General features: G+C 43.9%; 1 protein-coding gene across 1 annotated transcript; it reads left to right on the top strand.

The window, feature by feature from the left end:
- Positions 1 to 1353: 1353 nt before the first annotated feature.
- On the top strand, positions 1354 to 20454 carry VMP1 (vacuole membrane protein 1; the record flags this gene model as incomplete). The annotated part of the gene is made up of 5 exons (XM_010143504.1): positions 1354 to 1434; positions 4650 to 4766; positions 7125 to 7186; positions 18526 to 18628; positions 19928 to 20454. Coding segments are annotated over 5 exons (507 nt in total), but the record flags the coding sequence as incomplete, so codon positions are not given.
- Between the last annotated feature and the right edge of the window lie 233 nt (positions 20455 to 20687).

Genomic DNA, 20687 nt, shown 5'->3' with positions numbered 1-20687 from the left:
TGGATAAATAAATAGATTTCAATAGGAATTGGGGAGTTTTATTATTTGAGAATTTAACTATTTTTAAGCACTGCAAAGGAGAAAAATTATTACTTGAAAAAAGGGTGTGCAAAGAGAGCAAAGGGTGGGTGTTATCATGGGTTTGGTGTTTTTTTTTGTTTCATCTGGCATAGAAAGTTCCATAAATTCTATAGTTCAGAATTTAAATGATGTGCAAGAGCATTGCCAGGTAATTGTAATTTCCTTGCGTTGGTGTGTAGTATTGAAGGTTTCAACAGAATTGTAACAAAGTTAAAATTGCATAAGTTTAATTTTTCTGGATTATCTTTTAGTTGCTTTAATCAATAATTAATGATATTCTAAGTTCTACACTTCAATAGCAAAGTGTGGAATTAGGAATATCATTATTAAAGCAATTTCCTTGTGAAATTTATCTGACAGTTTCCTACAAAATGTAAACCAGTGAACATTGCATTGCTACTGGAAAATCAGCTTTTTATTGCTTATTTGTAGGCTTTTAAAAGTGAGTAGTAATTACTTTTTAAAGTTTGCAGATACCCAGCTTTATATAACTGCTGTTGCCAAGCCTGAATAGATAATACTGACCCTGGTTTTAACTTTTTGGACAGTTTTTCTCCAAAAGTATTTTATTCTTGTGTAAATTCACTCCTCACATTTTTGCTTTTTAAACCGTTTGGTAAACTCTGAGGCTGCTGAGTTTGCCCTGAGTCTGTCTGAGAGTTACGGTCACAAAAGAAAAGCAGGCAGCGTGTTCTCAGCAGTCTGGGTCCAGAACAGCTCCGGTGTTGTCTGCTCTGCCACCTTTACTGCTTCAAAAATAATTTAAATCCAGCACTCTGGATTTAATGGCCTTCGCAGGGCTGTTGTAGGGACTACCTGGAACTGGCTGTTTTGATTGAGAGAAAAGCTGCAGGGGTGCCATGGGATTATTACATCTGTCTTTGTGTTTTGAGAAAGGACCTTTTCAACACTGAAATTGCAGGAATTAATTCCCTCGTGTTTAAGGAATAAGCAGCGCTGGCATTTCGAAGATACAGGGAGAGAAATACTGGAAAACCTGTTTGCCTGGCAGTGTGAGCTTAGTGCCCCTGGCAGAGTTTGAAAACCAGTTCTCAGGGCGTGTGAGGGGTCAGTTTTCACACTGAGCAGGGGGAATTTCTCTCTCTTCTCCCTTGAAATGCAGAGTTTCTAACTGGCCTCTTACTTGAAAAATTCTCCCAACTGCTAGTTAGGGAATCCCAAAGCATGGAGGATATTGAAATACACGCGTTTTGAGGTGTGTTCATTTGGGAGTTTACCTCATTCATTAATATTTCCTTCTCTGGTTTGCAGGATTTTGCTTCCCGGGCTAAACTGGCTGTCCAGAACCTGGTGCAGAAGGTTGGGTTCTTCGGCATTTTGGCCTGTGCTTCAGTAAGTTCATTTCAGTAAATGAGGAGTTTATGGTGACCAGGAGTTTTTGTGTTTGTTTCAGACCAGGGATGCTCCCAGCGTTTGATGTTGAGGGCATGTCTTGTCACACTGTGCTCTGTGTTAGTGGGTAGTTGGCAGATAAGATCAGATATGTGCCCACTGGTGGGTGCCCAGTTGGGACTTCCCTAACCCAGATTATTAGCAAGAGCTGTGTTATTACCCACAGATCCTGCTGCAACCATATTATATTTTCTTTGGGTGTTATGTGCTACACCTTACAGCACTGGATATCTTCAGATCCACAGATTGAAGAGAAAACTGCCTGTATAAATCCTGATTAGGATGTATCCTTCCACGGTGATTCTCCTAAGGCTGCTCAGGAGATATCTTTGGGTCTTTAGGAACCAGAGAGTGCAGAATGAGGAAGCAAGTTTGTCGTGGCTATATGAAATACAAACTACTTGTAGCTTTTATCTCTCTGAGCAAGAGTTGATATAAGCAGCTCCACTGATGCTATTTTAGGGTTTTAAGAAGGATAATACTGTTCTTTTGGAGCAGAAAACTATTGAACCATTTGAGGTTTAAATCTCTCTCTGGAAGCTTAATGCAGACTGGCAGGAATGGTGTGCCTTATTCTTCCATCCCACACAACATGTGGGACGTGAGGCACAAAAATGTGATTGCAGTGATGGGGGGAAGTGTAGGTCCCCTGTGATCCCATTCTTCCGGAATAACCACAGCCATTAGCCAGCTGCTCGGCTGATGAGGTAGTAATTCCACGCTTGTCTAGCTCCTCTCTCGCTTTCCTCAGTTGTGGAGATGGCCATGCTAACTATTTGCTCAAATATAAGTAACCGGTGTTAGCTGGGAAGAAGTAATCTGATAGTTGCTGGCATACAACTTCTGTTGAAGTGCCTGACTGCTCAGAGTGGAGACACAGATTACAAGCTGTTCTTGTATCTCTCCACCCAGTAAGCTCAGGCTGCTCCTTCGCTGCCTCTGACTCATGACTCTCGTCACCATCTTGTGAGACATCGCTGCACGGGCTGTTCTCTCTGCCTTGTGTAACCAGAACCACAGCTTGTAGGTGGCGGGGATGAGTTACTAGAGTGGTTGGACAAGGTGGATAAATGGAGAACATAAGGAAGGAGTTGGTAAACACGAGGGGTGATGTGTAAACTCCTCATAGTTCCTGCTTAGTAATACTTAAACATTTGCTTAACTTCTTGCCTACTTGCTGTGCTGTTCAAAGCACTCTGAGCTCCAGCTTCCTTTTACTTATATGGGCTGCCCCAGGTTGGGGAAGGGATGAGTACCACGAATCCACCACAGTATGCTTGAGGATTTGTAAATGTGTTTACAGAGTAACTGCAGAGTAGCAGGAAAAAGGGTGAGCTTACATGTGGCAGAGGCACTGAGAAAGCACAGGGATTCAAAGCTGTACAGGTTTTTTGCATCTTTAGGTGAGGAAGGCAGCCCCTCACGTGTGCTTCAGGGCTTCTCTTGCTTGTTGCTGCTTCTCGGTGTGCTGAAAGGTGACTCCTTTCTTTCCCTCCCCCTTATAATTGTGATCTTACCTTTGGATTTTAAACAGTGTCGTAGTTGGGTGTGAGTTTTATGATTAGAGAACCTGCTTGTAAAGTGGTAATGACTGTCCCAGCTGTGGGTCGTTGTCTGTCAGGCAGAGGCTTCTAAATGCTGCATGAAAACACCAATCGGGTTTAAAACTGCAAGTTTATCCTGTGAAGTCAGCTGGATGCAATGTTGTTTAGTGGCAGTGAGAAAGACGTATTATTGTCTCGAGCTTATTCCCTACGTAAAGGCAGCTCTGGGGAAGGAAAAAAGCTACAATTAGCCCTAGAAGATCCTTGCAGTGACTTGTGAGAATTTGCCCTCCTGCCTTTGGGGGCTTTTTTTGGCAACTCTCAGGACTGCATCTGTGTGTTTGTTCAAAAACAAAGAGAAAACCTCGCTGGCCTGCAACATATACCCTGACGCAGACTTGAGTAGCCTTTCACTGTGATACAGTTCGTTATTGCTGTTCTCCACAGCTACCTCTGGCTAAAGCACATTGCTCCCTCTCTGGTGACAGCAACACAGTAATTAAAATGTGCCGTGAGCTTGCAAAAAAATCCTCAAACCAACCGACAAGCACGTACTTGAGACCTAGAGCAGACTCGGCTCAGAAGAGCAGAGTTATCTGGCTGTGGTATAAGCAAATAATTTACTAGCCTCTTATACCTAAGACAGCTGTCAGAGGTAAAGACTCATTTTAGTTGAAGCGGAGGATGTTTTGAGACCGTTTCAGGGCGTGATTAGAGACCGTTTCAGATTTCTTCCTATGCAGGTGGTGGTGTGGGTGCTCGTAAATTTGAATTGCTCTCTGTAACAGCTAAGTATAACCCACGTCAGCTTTCTCACAGATTTCAGGTTTCCATTCAGTCAGTTGCAGAGTTACTGGTTTTTATGGTCTTTAACAATCTACACTCCATTTATTTGTTTGTGTAAGAAAATAACACAAATACAGGATATTAGCCCAGTAATACCCAGCTACTGGGAATTACACCTACCCCATGCGTTTACTCAGACAGTCTGCCCTTGTCCTGCATGCTAAGTGTGAAAGCTTGGAATCTGGACACTTCCTTGGTTTAATTTCAGAAATATTTTACAGATAATATCACAATACCAAATGTCGAGCCAACAGTTTAACATTAAAAAAAAAACCCCAACTTTTAATTTTAAATGAAATGCATATGCTTAATAAAATCTAATCAGTGCTTTTAAACTGGATACATATGACTATAAATGCCAGTTTTAATGTACTTTCTCAGATGGAAATCACTGGGGATCATTGGGAGCACCAGCTTCCAAGAGTGATGTGCTTGTCAGCGAGAACCTTTGATAAATCGCTCGGGCTGGCTTTGCTGTGGTTTCTGTGCGTTGCACATGGAGAAGGTTTTGTTAGCTGCTTTGGAAGCCAGGGGTAAGCAGGGACCATGAGAATGGAACTGTCTGGGACATTGTCTAGCTGAATCCCAGAGACTTAAGTTATGTGGTGCGACATGAACATTTTTGTAAGTATTAAGACACGAGAGTTTTGGAACAAGTAGACTAAGAGGAAAATGTTCATTTTTCAAAGTCTCAAAGGCTGTTGTGTTCCTGTTCATCTACGTGCGTGCTGCAATCCCTGACCTTCTGTCCCTTGCACCTCATAGATCCCAAACCCTCTGTTTGACCTGGCCGGGATAACATGTGGACACTTTCTGGTTCCCTTCTGGACCTTCTTTGGTGCAACCTTGATTGGGAAAGCAGTAATTAAAATGCACATCCAGGCAAGTACACACCTCCCTGCGGGCTCCGGGGCGCAGGCTCTCTTCTTTCCTCTGACTGTTGCACTGTGTTACTACTTAATGAATCCTGGAGTCTCCCTTCCTGCCCTGAAGTAATGGAAATTAATTTGGTGAAAAGGATTTACAATAAAGGATCTGCCAGGCTTCTTATGCTCAAAACTTGGGCAACTGAATAATTTATGGCTACAAACTAATGAGCTCGCTGCCTACACCACTCAGGAAATTGGTGGTTAGCCAAGTTATTTACCTACGGTTTTTACCAGACCGAGAGGACTTCGTACTCATAATGAACTTGCCTTTTTGGTGACAAATACTCGTTTCAAAGAGCACTGCAACTAGCCTTTACCGGCTAAGTGGCACTTGTAATGCTCTGTTTTATCTCTTGAGTGTGTGGAGGAAGCCCCGCTCCTGCGGCCCTGCAGAAGGCAGGCGGAGGGTACGGCTCTGGGCGCCTTGTCCGTGCTTTCAGGCGAGGTCAGCAATTCTCAGTGACCTCAGTCTATATTGGTTTGAAAGGGCCTGATTTCAGAGGGTGTCCAGTTGTTCTTGCTAACTCGGAGCCTTACTGGGTGTTCCGAGTTTGTCACTCAGAATCTCCAGTCGCTTTCAAAAACGTTGAGTCGTGTTTTAAAGTGTGTCACCATCTTGTGCGATGGCAGATGAAGTCCTGATTCCCCGGTGGTTCTGTACTGGTGGCAGTGGGGTCAGTGCTGCGGCGTGAACTACGTCACGCTGGTTGTAATGGTTAGAACCAGTGCTTTCAGCTGGGGCTCGTGGGTTTGTTTCAGCTTCTCCATAGGGCTCTGCAGTGCCTATAGCTGTCTTGCTTGGAAATCTGTCACTACATTAAAATAGCAGAAGCTCTTAATAGAATAAAATTACTCCTCCAATACCATCATCAAGCTGCTTAAAAATCTTTCTGTTGTCCTGAACAGAAGATTTCAATCTTCTCTATTTTCTTTCCCATCTTTTTGTAAATGGTTGGTTTTCTTTGCCCAGTCCCCAAATAGAAAATAATAAACAGAACTGAAAATTCTTTCATATACCGTGATAGCACAGGTTTTTCTCCACACTTTTTTTTGTATGATCTGAATTTTTCTGCTTTTAAATCTGTGTCCTTGTTAGGATTTGTTCTGGCAACAGAGAAAAGTGAAACGGTGTTTGTGTAATACTCCTTTTATTAATTTATTTGCCTTGTTCAGCTAGCAGCCTGTTTGACAGGGAATTTGTAGTGCTCCACACTCAGATCAAATGTAAACGAAAAAATATTTCCTGGTGCCCCGTACAGTTGGTAAATCATGTTCTTTTGTAATATGTTCAGCTATTAGAAATTTCTTTTCTGCTGTGCTTGATTTCAAGCAAACTCTTGTGCAATAGCCTTGATTTTTGTAGTGATCTTGCTGCAGTTTGGAATTTAGGAAATGTAAGAGTCATGGACAAGGCTTTAATGAAACCTCTCCCTAGGCAGGAAGCGAGTGGCCCTGGTGCAGTGGCCATCCTGGAGCTGCTTTTAACTGGCCTCTTCCCCCAGAATCATCTAGTGTGGCTCTGGGCACGTGCCTTATTTCCAGACTAGTTAGATTTGGTTGAGTTGGTTGACGGCGGCGGTGGGAGCTGTCTGTGTGTGTACACACATCTAACATGCTCCCGCTCACTCCGCAGATGAACCAGCTGCCGGGTAGGACAGCAGTGGAATTAGCAAAGGCTGTTTTAACAAAATTTGCACTTTTGTTAGAAGAGGAGCAGTCAAATGATGGGCAGTTGGATAGACTGTTAGCGAAGTTTCTTTTGTGGAAATGACTGCTCCAGGTAGCCTGGTGCATTAGACAGTGACGGTCTAAGCTTTGTGGGACAGACAGGTCCCCAATGGCTCTGACTTTGTTCTTCACTAAGTATTTTTGGTCAAGTTTCTCTCTGAAACACATGAACTAGGGGACTAAAAGATATTTTATTTTTCACTGCACGTGTTTGTGTAAGAGATGTGAATTTTTCAGCACGGTTGTGACTGGTTTCCCATTAAAATGTTGTTGATGGAGGAAAGTGACCTTGAGCTTCTGGGAATTTAAGCTTGGGGAGGATGCGAATGGTTAGTAACAGGCTACAAAAACAGGGAGAAATGAAATCTGTGAGGAAATAGAATAATAAAGTAAACAACTTTTCTGTCTCCTGCCTCTTTTTGAAGAGTATTGAAAAATAAAGATTTTGAAAGCAAAGAGAAGGAGAACTATGTGTGAGCGCTGGAGAAGCTGTCTGCTTGGAAAGGAACAAACTGTCGTACCCCATTGTCTCTGCTTCCCTTTTGATCAAATGTTTCTCTAACTGATGTTTTCCTTCCTACAGAAACTTTTCGTTATTATAACATTCAGCAAACATATAGTGGAGCAGATGGTGTCCCTAATCGGGTGAGTAATGCTTTAACGCTGCAATGCCTTCACTCGTTAAGTGGAAAAATACTGGAGCAGTCAAATTAGATGGGCTGAAAATTGTGCTTCTCTTCGGAGTGCAAACTTTGGCCAACACCTAATTTAGGTCTTACCTGCAACTTCATTCCGCACCTCAAAGGCTTCAAGTACTTCAAGAAATATAATAACACTGGAGGTCAGATGGCCTGAGTGTATAGTCCCACAGTTAACTTCTGCCCAGAAATCTGATCCAGCTCTTCCAGTTATAGTTTGCTCCACTTTTAGCTGCAAGTACACTGGTTTTTATGGACTTTCTTAAATGCGGTAGTGTGCTCTTGTGACAAAATAAGGAAAGATTTATGCAGTGTCCACAGCTGACAGCAAATATCTTCTATAATTCGAACTACCTTATACATACAAAATATGAAATACCTCACAAAATGCCAGAATGAGAAATTTGGTGTGAAAGGTTCTATTTCTATTCTATTAAACTTGGTTTTTTCGTAGGAGTTTCCATGGACAAACTGTTCTGATTTTGAGAAAGTTTGTCTTTTTTTAACTAAGTTCTGTAGTAGTTGAGTACTATTATATTCTTTAAAATAAAATCTCAGATTAAACCAAGAAAACTAAGCAAAACTCTGGCTATCGTAAAAAAAACCAAGCCGGTGAAAATAACATACTTACATGTTGCCTCAGTGGGTTTGAATGAAGATTGGACACTGATAATGAAGTGTTAGATTTTTTTGCCTCATACCTACCTGTTCAGTCATGAAATTCAGAGTAATTTTAAAATCCATTGTTGATGTTACCATTTCCTGCCTGGTAATCCAACAGCTAAGATTGCGACAGTGCCTCCCTACCCAGGCCAGAGTTTGAAGGCACACCAAGTGTGTGGCTTAATTAACTTAAACGCAGGCAGCTAGGTCGAGTCGCGTGGACTTCGTCAAACCTCCACGCGGAGTTGTTCAGTTGTGTTCTGGGGGGCCGGGGGGAGCTACTGCCCGTGTTCAGGGCACTGAGCACGTTAATGTCAGGGACAGTTTTAAACGTGGGTCTCCAGCATTTAAAGAGCCTGATCGCTGTGGGGTTTGGTGAGGTTTTGGGGGGCTATTTTGTGTATTTTTTTTTTTTAACTAATGTGGATCCATAAAGTAAATTCTAAGGTGTTTCTACTTTTCCAAGGTCTTACCCTTGTTACATGGGGCAAATTGATTGTCACTTTGCTATCCAAGCTGTAATAACTGCCTTCTCATGAAATCCAACCAGCCACGCTCCTCAGGAAGAGTTTCAGGGGAGGAATGTCTGGAAATAATTCCCTTTTAAAATAGGTAAACACGCACAGTGATACTGTGCAAAGACAAAGGAGCATCAGGGGAAACATTCTAGGGTATTTCGCTAATGAAACAAATCCTGACTTTATTGCTTCCTGATCTTCATCTGATGGGCAATCTGGTTTGTAACAACTTCAAAATTCATTCGTTGCTTTGAACGTTATTTAAAAAAAAGAAAAAGGAGAGAAACGTGGCCGCTTAGCCATCGTTAGGTACCTATTCTTATAGCAATCACAGCAGACAATTTACTACTGACTTCTGCTCCGCACTGCTGCTAGGCCAGGTGGACTTCCAGAGATTTACTCTCCTGCAAATCTTCAAGCCAAAACTAGTAGTTTTTTCCTACTTCATCTGTCTTGGAGATAATTTTGCATCGAATTACTTTGAATGTATTCACAAGACCTCTGCTGGATTCAGATTTTATTAGATGGTTGATGTCAGAGTTAAAAAATGTTCTCGGGAGACAGTAAGATTTTTGGAATGTCCCGGTATCCTTGACTTCTCTCAAGCCGTCTGCTAGCATTACCTCATCAATTTCTTTTAGAGTGGAGTATAGAACATGTTAAACAATAGCTTGCATTAAATCCCTTAGTATTACATTAAAATATCGTTCTAGTCAGTGGTCAGTAACTTCATTTTAATCAAATTCTATCTGACACAATGACTTAAGGCTTCTTCTGTCTGGGATATTGCTCTTACACAATAGGAAGTGTCTAAGCACAATACTTTAAAATAATGAACATATACAGGATAGCTAAAACCTAGACAGAAGATTAAGTTATGAGATAAAGTCTGAGAATATTTGATTTTATAAGCCAGAGAGAATTTCTTGATCACTACATGAGTCTTAGTGAAGAAGGAAGAAAGATTCACCTGCAGACCTTGCTCCTGGCTGTTGACTCCTGCTAGTGGTGCTGCTGGCACGGCACGGCACAGCACGCGGAGCCGGCCGTAACCAGGCTTTTCAAATAGAATTTAGGGTAATTTGGTTTTACTGTTTTGTCTAGGTCTCCCTTACAAAAGGATCACAAAAATACTCCTTGTATTAAATGAAGAAAGAACAGGAAAAGAAAATGCAGCAGGAAATTAAGAGGCTGTTTACAAAGTTTTAATTGAAACGTCGGTGGTAGCTGGTGTACAAGAAGGAGGTTCAGACGGGTGGGGGGTGGCAGCAGCAAGGGAAGTGGCAGCCGTGCTGCAGCAAACCTTGTGAGAAGGGACGAGGAGACGGGGATGGGCTGCAGAAAGAGAAAGCAACCGGAGTGCGGCAATCCAGGCTGAGGAGGGTCACAAAGATCCTGGTAGCTCACGTGAGCCTGGCGATTATCGACCTGTTCGGCCAGTTAGTGCCGTACAGCTGTATTGCTCTGCCTGCAGTGCTGCAGCGGGCTCCTGTTTTCTCTCGAGTTCCTCTGCTTTTGTGAGGAAAGATGGTGTGGAAGAGTTTCGTCTTGTATTCTGTCAGAATTTAACTTTGAGATCATCCTTGTAAAATACTTTGATACTGGTTTTAGGCCAAGCCCACTTAAAATATTTAATTATCATGAGTGTTGTGGGTTTTCTTTTGGTTTTTGAATCCTTCCGTTTAATTTTTTCTACCTACAGCTGCGGGATTGTTTATGAAGTCACACTAAGCATATTGCTTTTAACCATGATCATCTTTTCTTTGAAGTGGCAGTTTCAAATGTGGATTAAGAATTCCCAGAAAACTACTTAAAGAAATAGTTCTGCAAGCACACACCATCCACAAAACTGTCTGCTATCAATTCTGGGTGGATGTTCAGAAAGGAAAAAATCTAATTTTGTTTTTATTTCAGCATGCTCTGTTCATATTTTGTGAAAATGAGCTAATAGCTCTTGGACTTCAATAGGCATCTAAAACATTCATAAACAAGTTTTATATAGCAGTGGACAGCTTGTGGCCTTCACCTCAGAGCCATCTGAACCTCCGCGGCCAGTGGTGTGGCTGCATCCCTTCCGGACAGATCCCACCCTGCGGGGGGTGGAGTTCCCATTCCCTCGGAATGGCGTGAAGTTAACGCGAAGCTCCGGGAGGCTGCGGAACGTCTGCGGTACTGGGGCTGTGGTAGATAACTCGGAGGGGAGGCGGGGGCACCGAGGAGTGCTCCCCAGGTACGCTGCCCTCGTCACAAAGTGAGGGATCCACTGCCTGGAGCAGACGGTGCTAAGAGAAGTGGAGATGACCTGAGTCAATCAACTGTTTTGAAGTTTAAATAGAAGCCAGTGAAGTACACGTTAAAAAAAAAGTGCGTATTTCCACAGATGGTTAAAGGTGAATTTGTTAGTGCCAGGTGCCGTGGGTGAGACGTGTTAACAGCGTGAAGTGTAATTCAACAAACTCAGAATCTCCCCCAAGATGTCAGGGCTTCTGAAGGGTTTGTTAACCTGCTGCTTTTTGTGGAGCAGATTTCCCTGCTTGCCAGCTCAGCAGGCGGGTTGGAATGATTGCAGGTCTTCAAGGAAAAACAGTGGTTTTGGGAGCAGGGACTCGAACATTGCCTTGACAAACCAGTTTGCTGCTGTTTATTGTGCTGTAATTCTTTGCTTCACAACTTAATCTCAGTTGATTCTTGTGAGGAGCAAAAAAAGTGAAACCTTGGTGACTGTCGTAACTGGAAATTTTGCTTAAAGACTATTTGGTTTTTTCCAAACTCATTTACAGCCTAGGTTTAGGTCGTTTCTCATTAGAAGATGTCAAGAAGCTACAGCGATAGAAAGGGCCACGCTAGAAATCAGTTGTGCTGGGCGGGGAAGAGCCTTTTTTTGATTCTCGTGGTGCCATGCGATTGCCTGGGATTTGGAGGACCTTGAGCAGGGTGTGACCCCGCCGCGTGGCCTCTGTCCGCTCGCCTCCAGTGCTTCCTGCCCAGAGCAGAGCAGCACCAGGGAGCCAGGCCACACCTTCTGACCTGGGGACCTTTGTGTTGCGTCATGCCAGGACGTGCATATCCTGATGGACCGGCACCTTCATTAAAGGATGTTTTAAAAAGTAGGTTCCAAACAACATTTGAAATAAAACTTGTGTAGTAGATTTAAACTAAAAATGCCCTGAAGTGGCTGAGCATGAGGATAACCAAGCAGTGACTTCAAAATCTCCTGCGAGAGCTGCCTCTGGAAGGGCGTCCCAGTACACCTGACGTTTCAGGGCACAATGCCTCAAGGGCTCTCCCCGCCCCCGGTACACCAGAAACCTGTGGGACTGTGCCCTCACAATGCGCCCTGCACACAATAGACCAGCTCTCCACAAAAAAGGCTTTAGCGTCTTGAAAGGGACACAGATGTGGATGAAATCCGAGTGGCTTTGGTGTTGAAAACCTTCCAGTGGATCACAACAGAATTATAAAAGTTTATTTTCAAAAGCCTTGTAGGATTTAACTCTGAACAAGCAAGCTTTTTTTTTTTTTTCTGAATTGCGTACAGAAATATATCTTCAAAGTCAGATAGAAGCTCCCTCACAAAGAGCAACGCTGAGCGGAGTTCAGAACTGGCAGTTCAGGGATGTTGCAATTCCTCTTTTTGAAAACATTTAACATAACAGAACAAAAACGTTTTAATGTAACAGAATGTCCCAAGGAAAAAAATGTTTTGCAGACAGCTTGGTTAATGTGGGTATTGGAGCGAAACTCCAGGTATAAGTGACGTCAAATGTGTAACAGTTTCAGCTTAGCAATCTTCAAAGAAGAGAGTTTCTTCCTTCGTCTCATAAAGCAAGTGAATCTGCCCCGTAGCTTTTTAACCCCGAAGCGTTCCTGTTGCTCCTGACCATAAACCGGGTTTATTCGCTGCCGTTTTAGACACTGAACACAGATAACATCTGACTTTCGCGAACTGGCGGTGGTGGAAGCCGAAGGCTGGGGTTCCTCCCTGGGTGAGCTGGGAGCGCAGCTCTGGCTGCAGCCCGTCCCCCCGCGCTCCAGGTTTGCTGCAGCATCCACCGGGGCTGAGTCAGGCGAGAGGCTGAGGGCCACCCTGAGTCACCACGCACCGTCCGGGCATTGGCGGAGCCTGGGGAAACGGATGGTTTAAATACTGTGAGAATCTTTATCAGCACAGGAAACGACAGCTCATTAAAATACTAACCGTTAAGCCTGTTTAGATCACTGTCTGGAAAAACATTAACCATCGCAGGTTCAGAGAGCCGGCAGGAAGAAGGGCGCTGTCTGGACAGCGAGAGGGTACGCCAGTGCTCAGCTCTGCTGGCTGCCCGGTGGCATGGAAACGATTTCCTCTGGGATCTGTTTTTTGTGGTTTGTAGACTGTCTGACTCCCAAAGGAGCTGATACCTCGCTGGAGCGAGAGTTCCCGTGTCTTTCGGGGGAGGGCTGGCCGAAAGACCCGAACGTGCTGAACGCCTCATGGCTTTGGAGCTGCAGGATGGATTTTTCTTGTGTTCTTACAGGGGAAGGGAGGAATGTGACCCTAATACAGAGGAACTGGGTGTGGGGAACCGGTGTTGGGTGAGATGATTTAATGATGTTTTGCATAATTGTCGAGAAGGCGAAAGCCTTTGCTTTGGCCCCCTGGCCTAGCTGTCACCAGCGTCAACACAGCGCTCTAAATTCTTTATTCTGGAGAGAGTTTAGAGGTTCTGGGAGGGAAGGCTCCATCCCAGCACGCTCCCTCCTCCGTTTGCCACATTCTTCGGTGCCACTTAACTCCCTTCTTTGTAGGAGGAGATAATCTCTGGCCTTGGGCCATGCTTTTGCTGCAGGAGGGCAGCGGGAGATAGGCATGTCTGCTGCAGGCTGCTGCGACAACACACACCCGGAGATTTTCCTCTGGCTTCGCTTCGGCTGGCTGTCCTTCCACGATTTCTCTCTCTGTTGTCTTCGTTCTGAATCGTAGTGCTGGCATTTCCAAAAAGGATGTTTTTCTATAGCTGGACTAGCCCAGCTAGCTGAATCTGAGCAAAATGTATACGGTGCTGTTTGTCCCCAGCCTGGGAGAGGCTCCAGACGAGGACAGAGCGGGTGGGACTGACAAAAACAGTCCCCGCGCCGACAGTTAAAGGTTTTTTCCAAGTTAACAGCTGTGGATCTCGGAGAGATCACCCATAAAATGGGGTTGTGACTCAATATTGTGTCACCTTCCCAAGGAAGGTCTGGGGGTGTTTCAGTTTGCACCATCTATTCAATTCCTACGGTTCTCCTTTCCCTTCAGGTTATTATTTCCATGATAAAACCCACTTCCATGTTTTCAAACCTGCAGTGCTTAATGTTTCGTGATCATCACAACTGGGCGACTAATTCCCGTCGTTCAGGAGCTGCTGAATAGGGTATAAAATTCAGAACCCAATTCCACTGAAGTTCTTAGTTTCATTCTTAATTTCCGTCAGAAAAAATGGATAAGAACTGAGTTTAATCAGCTGCTTAATTATCGCTTGCTCTTAGAGGCCTCTGACAAATGAGGAGGTTTCATTAGCAAAAAACCACTGTATTAGTGCTCCTGAAATGTGGGTCTGAAAGTTTTTGTGAAAACACTCGCTAATTCTGCCGTTTCTCTCTGAAAAAGTAGGTGAATATGCACATGTGGTTTTAAGGTGGGAACTTATATCCTAAATTGTGGACTGATAGATTTTGGGGGTGAAATGTCAGCACAGTGATACCAAGATGCAGCATTTGGTAGAGAGCTGTGCTCTGGCGTTTGGCACAGCTTGTCATTACCAGCGCCCGCAAACTCTAAAAGCAAAGGTGATGAAATTTCAACAGCTCAGGAGTAACCTGAAGGATCTTGTAAGATTAAAAATATGCTTTTCAAAAGTGCAAATATAATAATTAATGGGTTTAAAGAAGTCTTTGTAACATTAGTAAAAATGCAGTTGACTGCAGTATAGGAAACCTTTCTACTTTTGTTAAGCTGCCATGGGGAAAATACCTTCTCTTCCCCCTCCTGTTGGTTTGGTGCTTCATCCACAGGCATCTGAGAGAACTCTTACCTGTAGTTTCAAGGATTCTGTTAAAAGAAATTTCCCAAAAATCTTCTGCACCCCTCCATGCCTAGTGGCATCAGCACAGGCTCAGCTGCTGACAGTCCTCCCTTGAAAAGCACATCAGTAAACTGTACAGCGTGTACAGAACAAACCCGCTTCTGCTGGAGCCGGGACAGAAGCGTGAGGAGTCGGTGCCAGAGCTGGGCAGCGTCGGTGTGATTTGCAGACTCATCCGAGAGCAGCCGTTCTCATTCTGAGCCTGGACTCTCTGGAGTGTGGTGCTTCAAATGCTTGTGGAATTTGGGTTTATTTGTTGGGAAAAAAGCGCTGTAATTTTTCATTTGGATAGAAATCGTTGCTTTTAACTTAAAAAAAAAAAAATCAAAGATGCATCTGTTTAAGTACAAATACCAGGTAATAATTCTGCAAACAGGCTTCAGCAGTGTTTTGTCCAGTGAGGCAAAATTCGTACTGGGTGTGATGTCGTAGTGTTAGAATATAAGTAACGGTTTTCACTGAGTTGTTCGATTTTACTGAATTTAGGCTGTACCAAAGGCTAGTCCAGTTTTTTGGAAGTCTGTTTTCTGTTTCAATTCCTTGTGAAACCTTCAGTTTTAGGAGAGTATCAGAATGACTTAAAACAAAAATCGGTGCTTAATGTTAAACTGTTCCTAAAATTTCTTCTGAATCAAAATTTCTTCAGCTGTTTTTTTGCCGGGGGGGTGGGGGGCAAAGGGGAGAAGAGAGAGAAACCCAAAGTTGGGGGGTTTTTTGTTTGTTTGTTTTTCTTCAGTCTTAGGGCAAAACTGTAGCTGGTCTCTGGTTTTCAGGTAAATGTTGTTGAAATGATAGAATACAGCAGAGCAGCACCTCTTGCCCTAGGAGGGAGTGCACCCTGCTAATTAACTGCAAAATTCATTAATAACAGCCATAACGAGTGAATGTATTTCAGTGCTTATTTTGACAGGCAACGTCTAGTGAATTCTAGTGAATTCCGTTTATCTTAACTTGAAGTCCTTAAGCAGCTCACTGAGACCAACAGTTAAATGTCCCCTTTAAGACAGGACAGCAGGTTGTGTCTTTGGGGGGGGTTGTGTCTTTGGGGGTTTTTGAGTGGTTCTTTCAGCAGACAGAGACTGCAAGGTGTGGGTGAGCTCAGTCCTGTTGTGCACTTTTATTTTCTTCTCCTTCCGTATCCTTTATCTGAAAGACAACAGGCTTGACTCTCAAAGGAAAATGCAAGGAATTGGGTTCAGATTATTCTACCAGCAGGGTTTACACGTCCTTCTCCAGCGGATGTGTAAATGCTCCTGTGGTTTGCCTCTAGACTCTGAAACTGCACTGGCCTTTTGAAGGTGAATCTTAGAGTCACTGCTAAGTGGCACAGAATTAGGATGCCGATCTGCTCCTTCTGCCTGTGTGCCTGGTCTGGTTTGAAAACTGATCGAGCAGTCGCCCCCCTCCTCCCGTAAGAACAGGGTTGGTGAGCTGGACTTCACTGGCTTCGAGGGGGATGCCACTCGAAATTAAATAAAATGAAAACTGATTTTTAAGATTTACAGATATAAGATCACGTCTCTGCTGTGGATATTAGGTGACATCTATATTAGCTGGTTGATTAAATGATTGAATTTTGTTGAAGGAGTGCAAATAACTGATACTGTCCCTCTGAAATGGGATTTCAAGAATTTTATTCCTAGTTCCACAGATTCACGATTTTCTAGAAGTCACTCTCCTTCATTTTACTCCTTGTTTAAGTTTATGCACATTTTCCTCATTATTAGTCTCTGCAAATGTGCAAAATACTGCAGACTTTTAGAAGCCAAGGTCCTTGCATCCAGCATCTTACATTTCTTCAAAATAGCTTTAATAAAATAAATGTTGAGCACTTCTTTGTTATGCTTACAAAAAAAGAGCTGATTAATTTTAGTGAAAAAATTTGGAATAGTGTTGACCAGGATTTCTTCAAACCGTCTGAACTTGGTTTTCGTCTCTTTGTTCTGTTGTTTAGTGCTAATGGGGCACTGACTTAGTTCGGTTTTCAGGGAAAAACTGGAGGCATTTGAACGACTCTTCTGTTAATCATTCATCATTTAAATATTCCTCATTTCAGAATCATGCAGAAGTTTAAAAGTAAGCGATTACCTTTCAGTAGCTTCCCCGGGCTTCCAAGCATCATTTGAAAAAGAAAAGAAACCTCAAAATGTAACTAATTTTTCGACGGGTGACTCGCTGCGGTGGGCGAGTCGTGGGGCGGGTTTGCACCGCGAGTGGGCAGCTTTGCCAGGGCCGGTGCTCAGCCGCTCCGGACCATCGCTCACAGTGGACGAACTCTTGTGTAAGATGTGTAAGAGACCTGCTGGAGTCTCTGCTCCTTTTTTTTTTTTTTTGTGCTGAAATTTTACCAGTCCAGGCACAGAATTTACTCACCCGTTTGTACCATCGTGACGGTGAATCATGAGGGAAGCAATTTTTTTCTTGTAAATATGTTCAAAGAACTTCTTTGCCCCTGGCTGTTGGGTGTAGTGGGAGAGTGAGGTGCTTTGTTTCTTTGGCCTGTGCATTTTCAGAAATTCTTATGATTAGAAAGCTGTTGGTTTTTTTATTGGGTTTTAGCCTGGAAAAGGGAATACTGTGTCGACTGAGGAGACTGAGGAAGATAATTGTAGAGAAGTAGCCCTCCCGCAGTCATTTGGAGAGGAGATGGTCGGTGTAAAACAGCCTGTGTGTATCTTAGTGTCTGAAGTGGGTTTACTAAATCCTCCCTGAAGTAGTAGTGGACAGATCAGGACTGAGATGCTGCAATTGCGGTGACTTCTTTTAATGTACAAGACCATATGAATATTTTTGTAATTAAAGAAAAAAACCCCAAACAACTCCGTGCTCTTTGCAGTTGGAATGGTGCTTGTCAGTGATGGGAGCTCTCCCGTGGCTGGAGTTAAGAGTGTTGGTGTGTGGATGTGGATGAAACCTTGGGAGCCTTTGGATCACGTGAGCGTTCGCAGCACCCCAGCTCAGCTCACGTTGTAGCTAGTGGTAATTTCTTCTCCAGCATATTTCAGTGGCTTTCAAAGTGTCCTGACAGTTACTAAAGCCCCGTGGACCTGCTGCTGAAGAGCACGGTGCCCAGGGCTACCGGGAAGTTCCCGAGGCTGTTCTCGGTCAGGGTCTGGCCGGGCGGCGGTGGCTGCTGTGGAGTTTGCACAGTGGGAGCTGGAGGCTGCCGTGGGTCTACCCAGCGCTGACACCTTTAAGCCGTCGAGGTGGGAGAGGGCTCTTAGTTCCAAAACCATATCCGTGATCGTTATACCGTTACAGAAAGAACAAGGTGTTCAGTAACGTATTGTAGCGTTTGTGCAAGTCATCTGCCATAAAGGCTGGCATGATTCAGAGCAGGGTTCATAGTTCCTTCTTTGTTCCTTTGTTAATCACTGACTGGGGGGAGGCGCCTGCAGAATTTGCTAATGCATTCTTTTTGGGTAAGGATGACGCACAGATTGTCCTAATAAGGACTTGGTTTGAGAAAGGGGCCGTCTTCTTGGAGAAGATAGGGGCAAGTCATAGGGCGAGCAGTTTCTTTTTTAACGGAGGGATGACACAAGCACAAGTCATTTCCTTATTAATCGGTTCAAACCAGTTCTTACAGGAACTGCTGGTGATAAATGTGGGACTTCTGAGAAGTCATTCATTTGATTCTCAGCAGTGCCCCGGTGCACAGCCTCCGCGGGCTGCTCCCGGGCTTGGAGGAAATGCTCCAGCTCACAGCTCCTCGCTGCGCTCCCAGCAGTGCGGGCACACCGGCTTGCTCTGAAATATTTTTCTTTTTAAGCACTTTTGGAGGATCTGGGGAAATATGTCCCTTCCAGAAGTATCAGATAAACGATGAGATACACTTTATTCCGTGGTTCTCTGTTTTCCCAAGTAGCGATGCCCTTCTGAGCTGTAGCTCAGGCTGAACTTTGTTCTGTTTGGGTCAAAGTGGTAAGTTTAAAAAAAAATGTTTTTTGTTTTTTTTCTCCCCTATTTTGTCTTGTTTTCTGGGATGAACTTTGCATCAGTGCTATTCCAAGTATAGGTCCTTCTCTTCAGAAGCCATTTCAAGAATATTTGGAAGCTCAGAGGATAAAACTTCACCACAAAGCTGACAGTGGCATGCCGCAGGTAAGAACCTCTCTGCCTCCCTCCCCGGCTCATTTTTCCCTTCTCTAACCGTCTCTTGGCTTGTCAGGTTTACTAACGTAACTCTGGGTTCCGTTTTTCAAAGACTTGCCGTGGCCCAGGGAATAGATAAAAATCTCGTTGTAAAAGCAACCAGGGAATTAAAAATAGTGCTGTAACTGTATGCAGCTGGAGTGCAGAATCCAGTCAAAAAGAAAACAATAAAGCACGACCAGTTGCGTGTCTGGCCTCTGCGATAGCTGCCTGGTTTGAAAGAGAAGTCTAAGCCGGAAAAAGTTTCATTTACATGTGAAATGGTAACAAAGTGTGTGCAGCATCAGGCGGCAAGATCTCTGCCTTAATGTCCCCAAGCCTGTAGTGTTCGAAAGGAAGAGAAAAACCCGGTGCTTAGAGCCGGAACACGGGGCCAGAAGTGTCCTGTCGTAGGAAAAAAAATGTATTTTAAAAAACAATCCCTGAATTTTCAGTGGGGACAAAGTAACTGTGACACGGAATTCCTCGGGATACTAAGGCGTGTTTAGATAAAATCCGTTAATCTAAGTCATATTTCACATGTGACTCTTGTAGCTCTTACAAGTGTCTCTTTACCCATTTCTTACCAGAAAAGAGATGAAATTTGGGAGGATCAGGCTCGAATAACCAAACAGGCAGATTCCCTGGCCGCGTGTTGAAGTGATTTTTGTGCGGTGCGTTGCTGCCCTCCTTTGACAAAAAATCCCAGTTCAGAGTAGCCGTGGAAGTGGCTGGAAGCGGGCGGCCCTGCCGAGTCCTTGCTCTGACTTCTGACAGCGGCAGAATCAGACACTAATTGGAAGAAAACCCAGAATAGGCGGGTTTGAAAAAAACCGTTGTAAACCAGTGCCCTTAGTGTTTTCTTTGCAACGAGCAGGACAGCGAATGACAGTCAGGGGCTGCTAATTCTGACCTCTGAATTGTTGGCAGAGAGATATAAAACCCAATATATATACAAACGTGTACAAAACCCAATACAGAGAACAATAAATGCCGCCGCTAGCACGCTGCTCTGCGCAGGGGATGGTCGCCTGCCCGGCGGCGGCTCTGGCAGCCCTCCTGCATTGTCCTTCCAGGGACTACAGTCAGCTGCACAGAGGGACCTGCCGGAATCCTGTCAGCTCACGCTGCGCTCCCGGCTTTAATTGGATAAATTGCATAATGAAAAAAATGGTGAAGCGCTTCCCTTTCACCCAGAAAAATAGAGAATTCTGCCTCATGCTCTCCACTAATCTTCATTTTCCTCCTGCTTCTGTTTTGTCTCTTCAGGGGGAAAACTGGCTATCCTGGATGTTTGAAAAATTGGTGATTGTCATGGTTTGTTATTTTATCTTGTCTATAATCAACTCCATGGCCCAGAGCTATGCCAAACGACTGCAGCAGAAGATGTACTCTGAGGAGAAAACCAAATGAGCCTGGAAAAACCCCTTGGAATGGGTTTGAGCAGACACGAAAAAATGACACGTCTTTCCACAGGCTCAAAAATCAGCATTATTCAAAAAGGGGGAAAACTTTTTAACATCAAATTTCCAGCTATAACATTTTTATTTAATTTTGAAAGTAATTTGGATATTAGAGCAGACGTTTCATTGACAAAGTTATAAATGTTAAGGTAAGGTCTAAAAGCTTTACAAGTCTGAGTTGTGTTATACAGGATGGACGACGCGATGTTACATGATGTTGAACACAGATGTTGTCCGCCCAAATTACTTCCAAAACTGATGATTTAATACTCTCCATTTCCTGATTTAACTTCAGACTGGCCTAAGGGTAACGTTTTGTTCTGAGGGGTGGCTGTTTTGCTTTACCCATACCTGTTAAGATCCTCAAACTGTATATACCGAGTACAGACTGGATACGAACCGTTGCATGTCCCTCGTGGTAAGGCTGTTCCATCTGAACTCCCCAGTGTCCATTGCATTGCACGTGCTCTCGGTTGGAAAAGCCGCCCTCTGAAACTCCACGATGTTAGCAGAGATGATTGGTGTCAAAATGCTGGAGCTGACATTTTTTATTCTGTATATTTAGA

This window comes from Buceros rhinoceros, unplaced genomic scaffold (genome assembly GCF_000710305.1).
Source record: "Buceros rhinoceros silvestris isolate BGI_N320 unplaced genomic scaffold, ASM71030v1 scaffold40119, whole genome shotgun sequence".
Classification (NCBI taxonomy): Eukaryota; Metazoa; Chordata; class Aves; order Bucerotiformes; family Bucerotidae; genus Buceros; species Buceros rhinoceros.
This window is presented reverse-complemented; position numbering and strand designations above follow the sequence as displayed.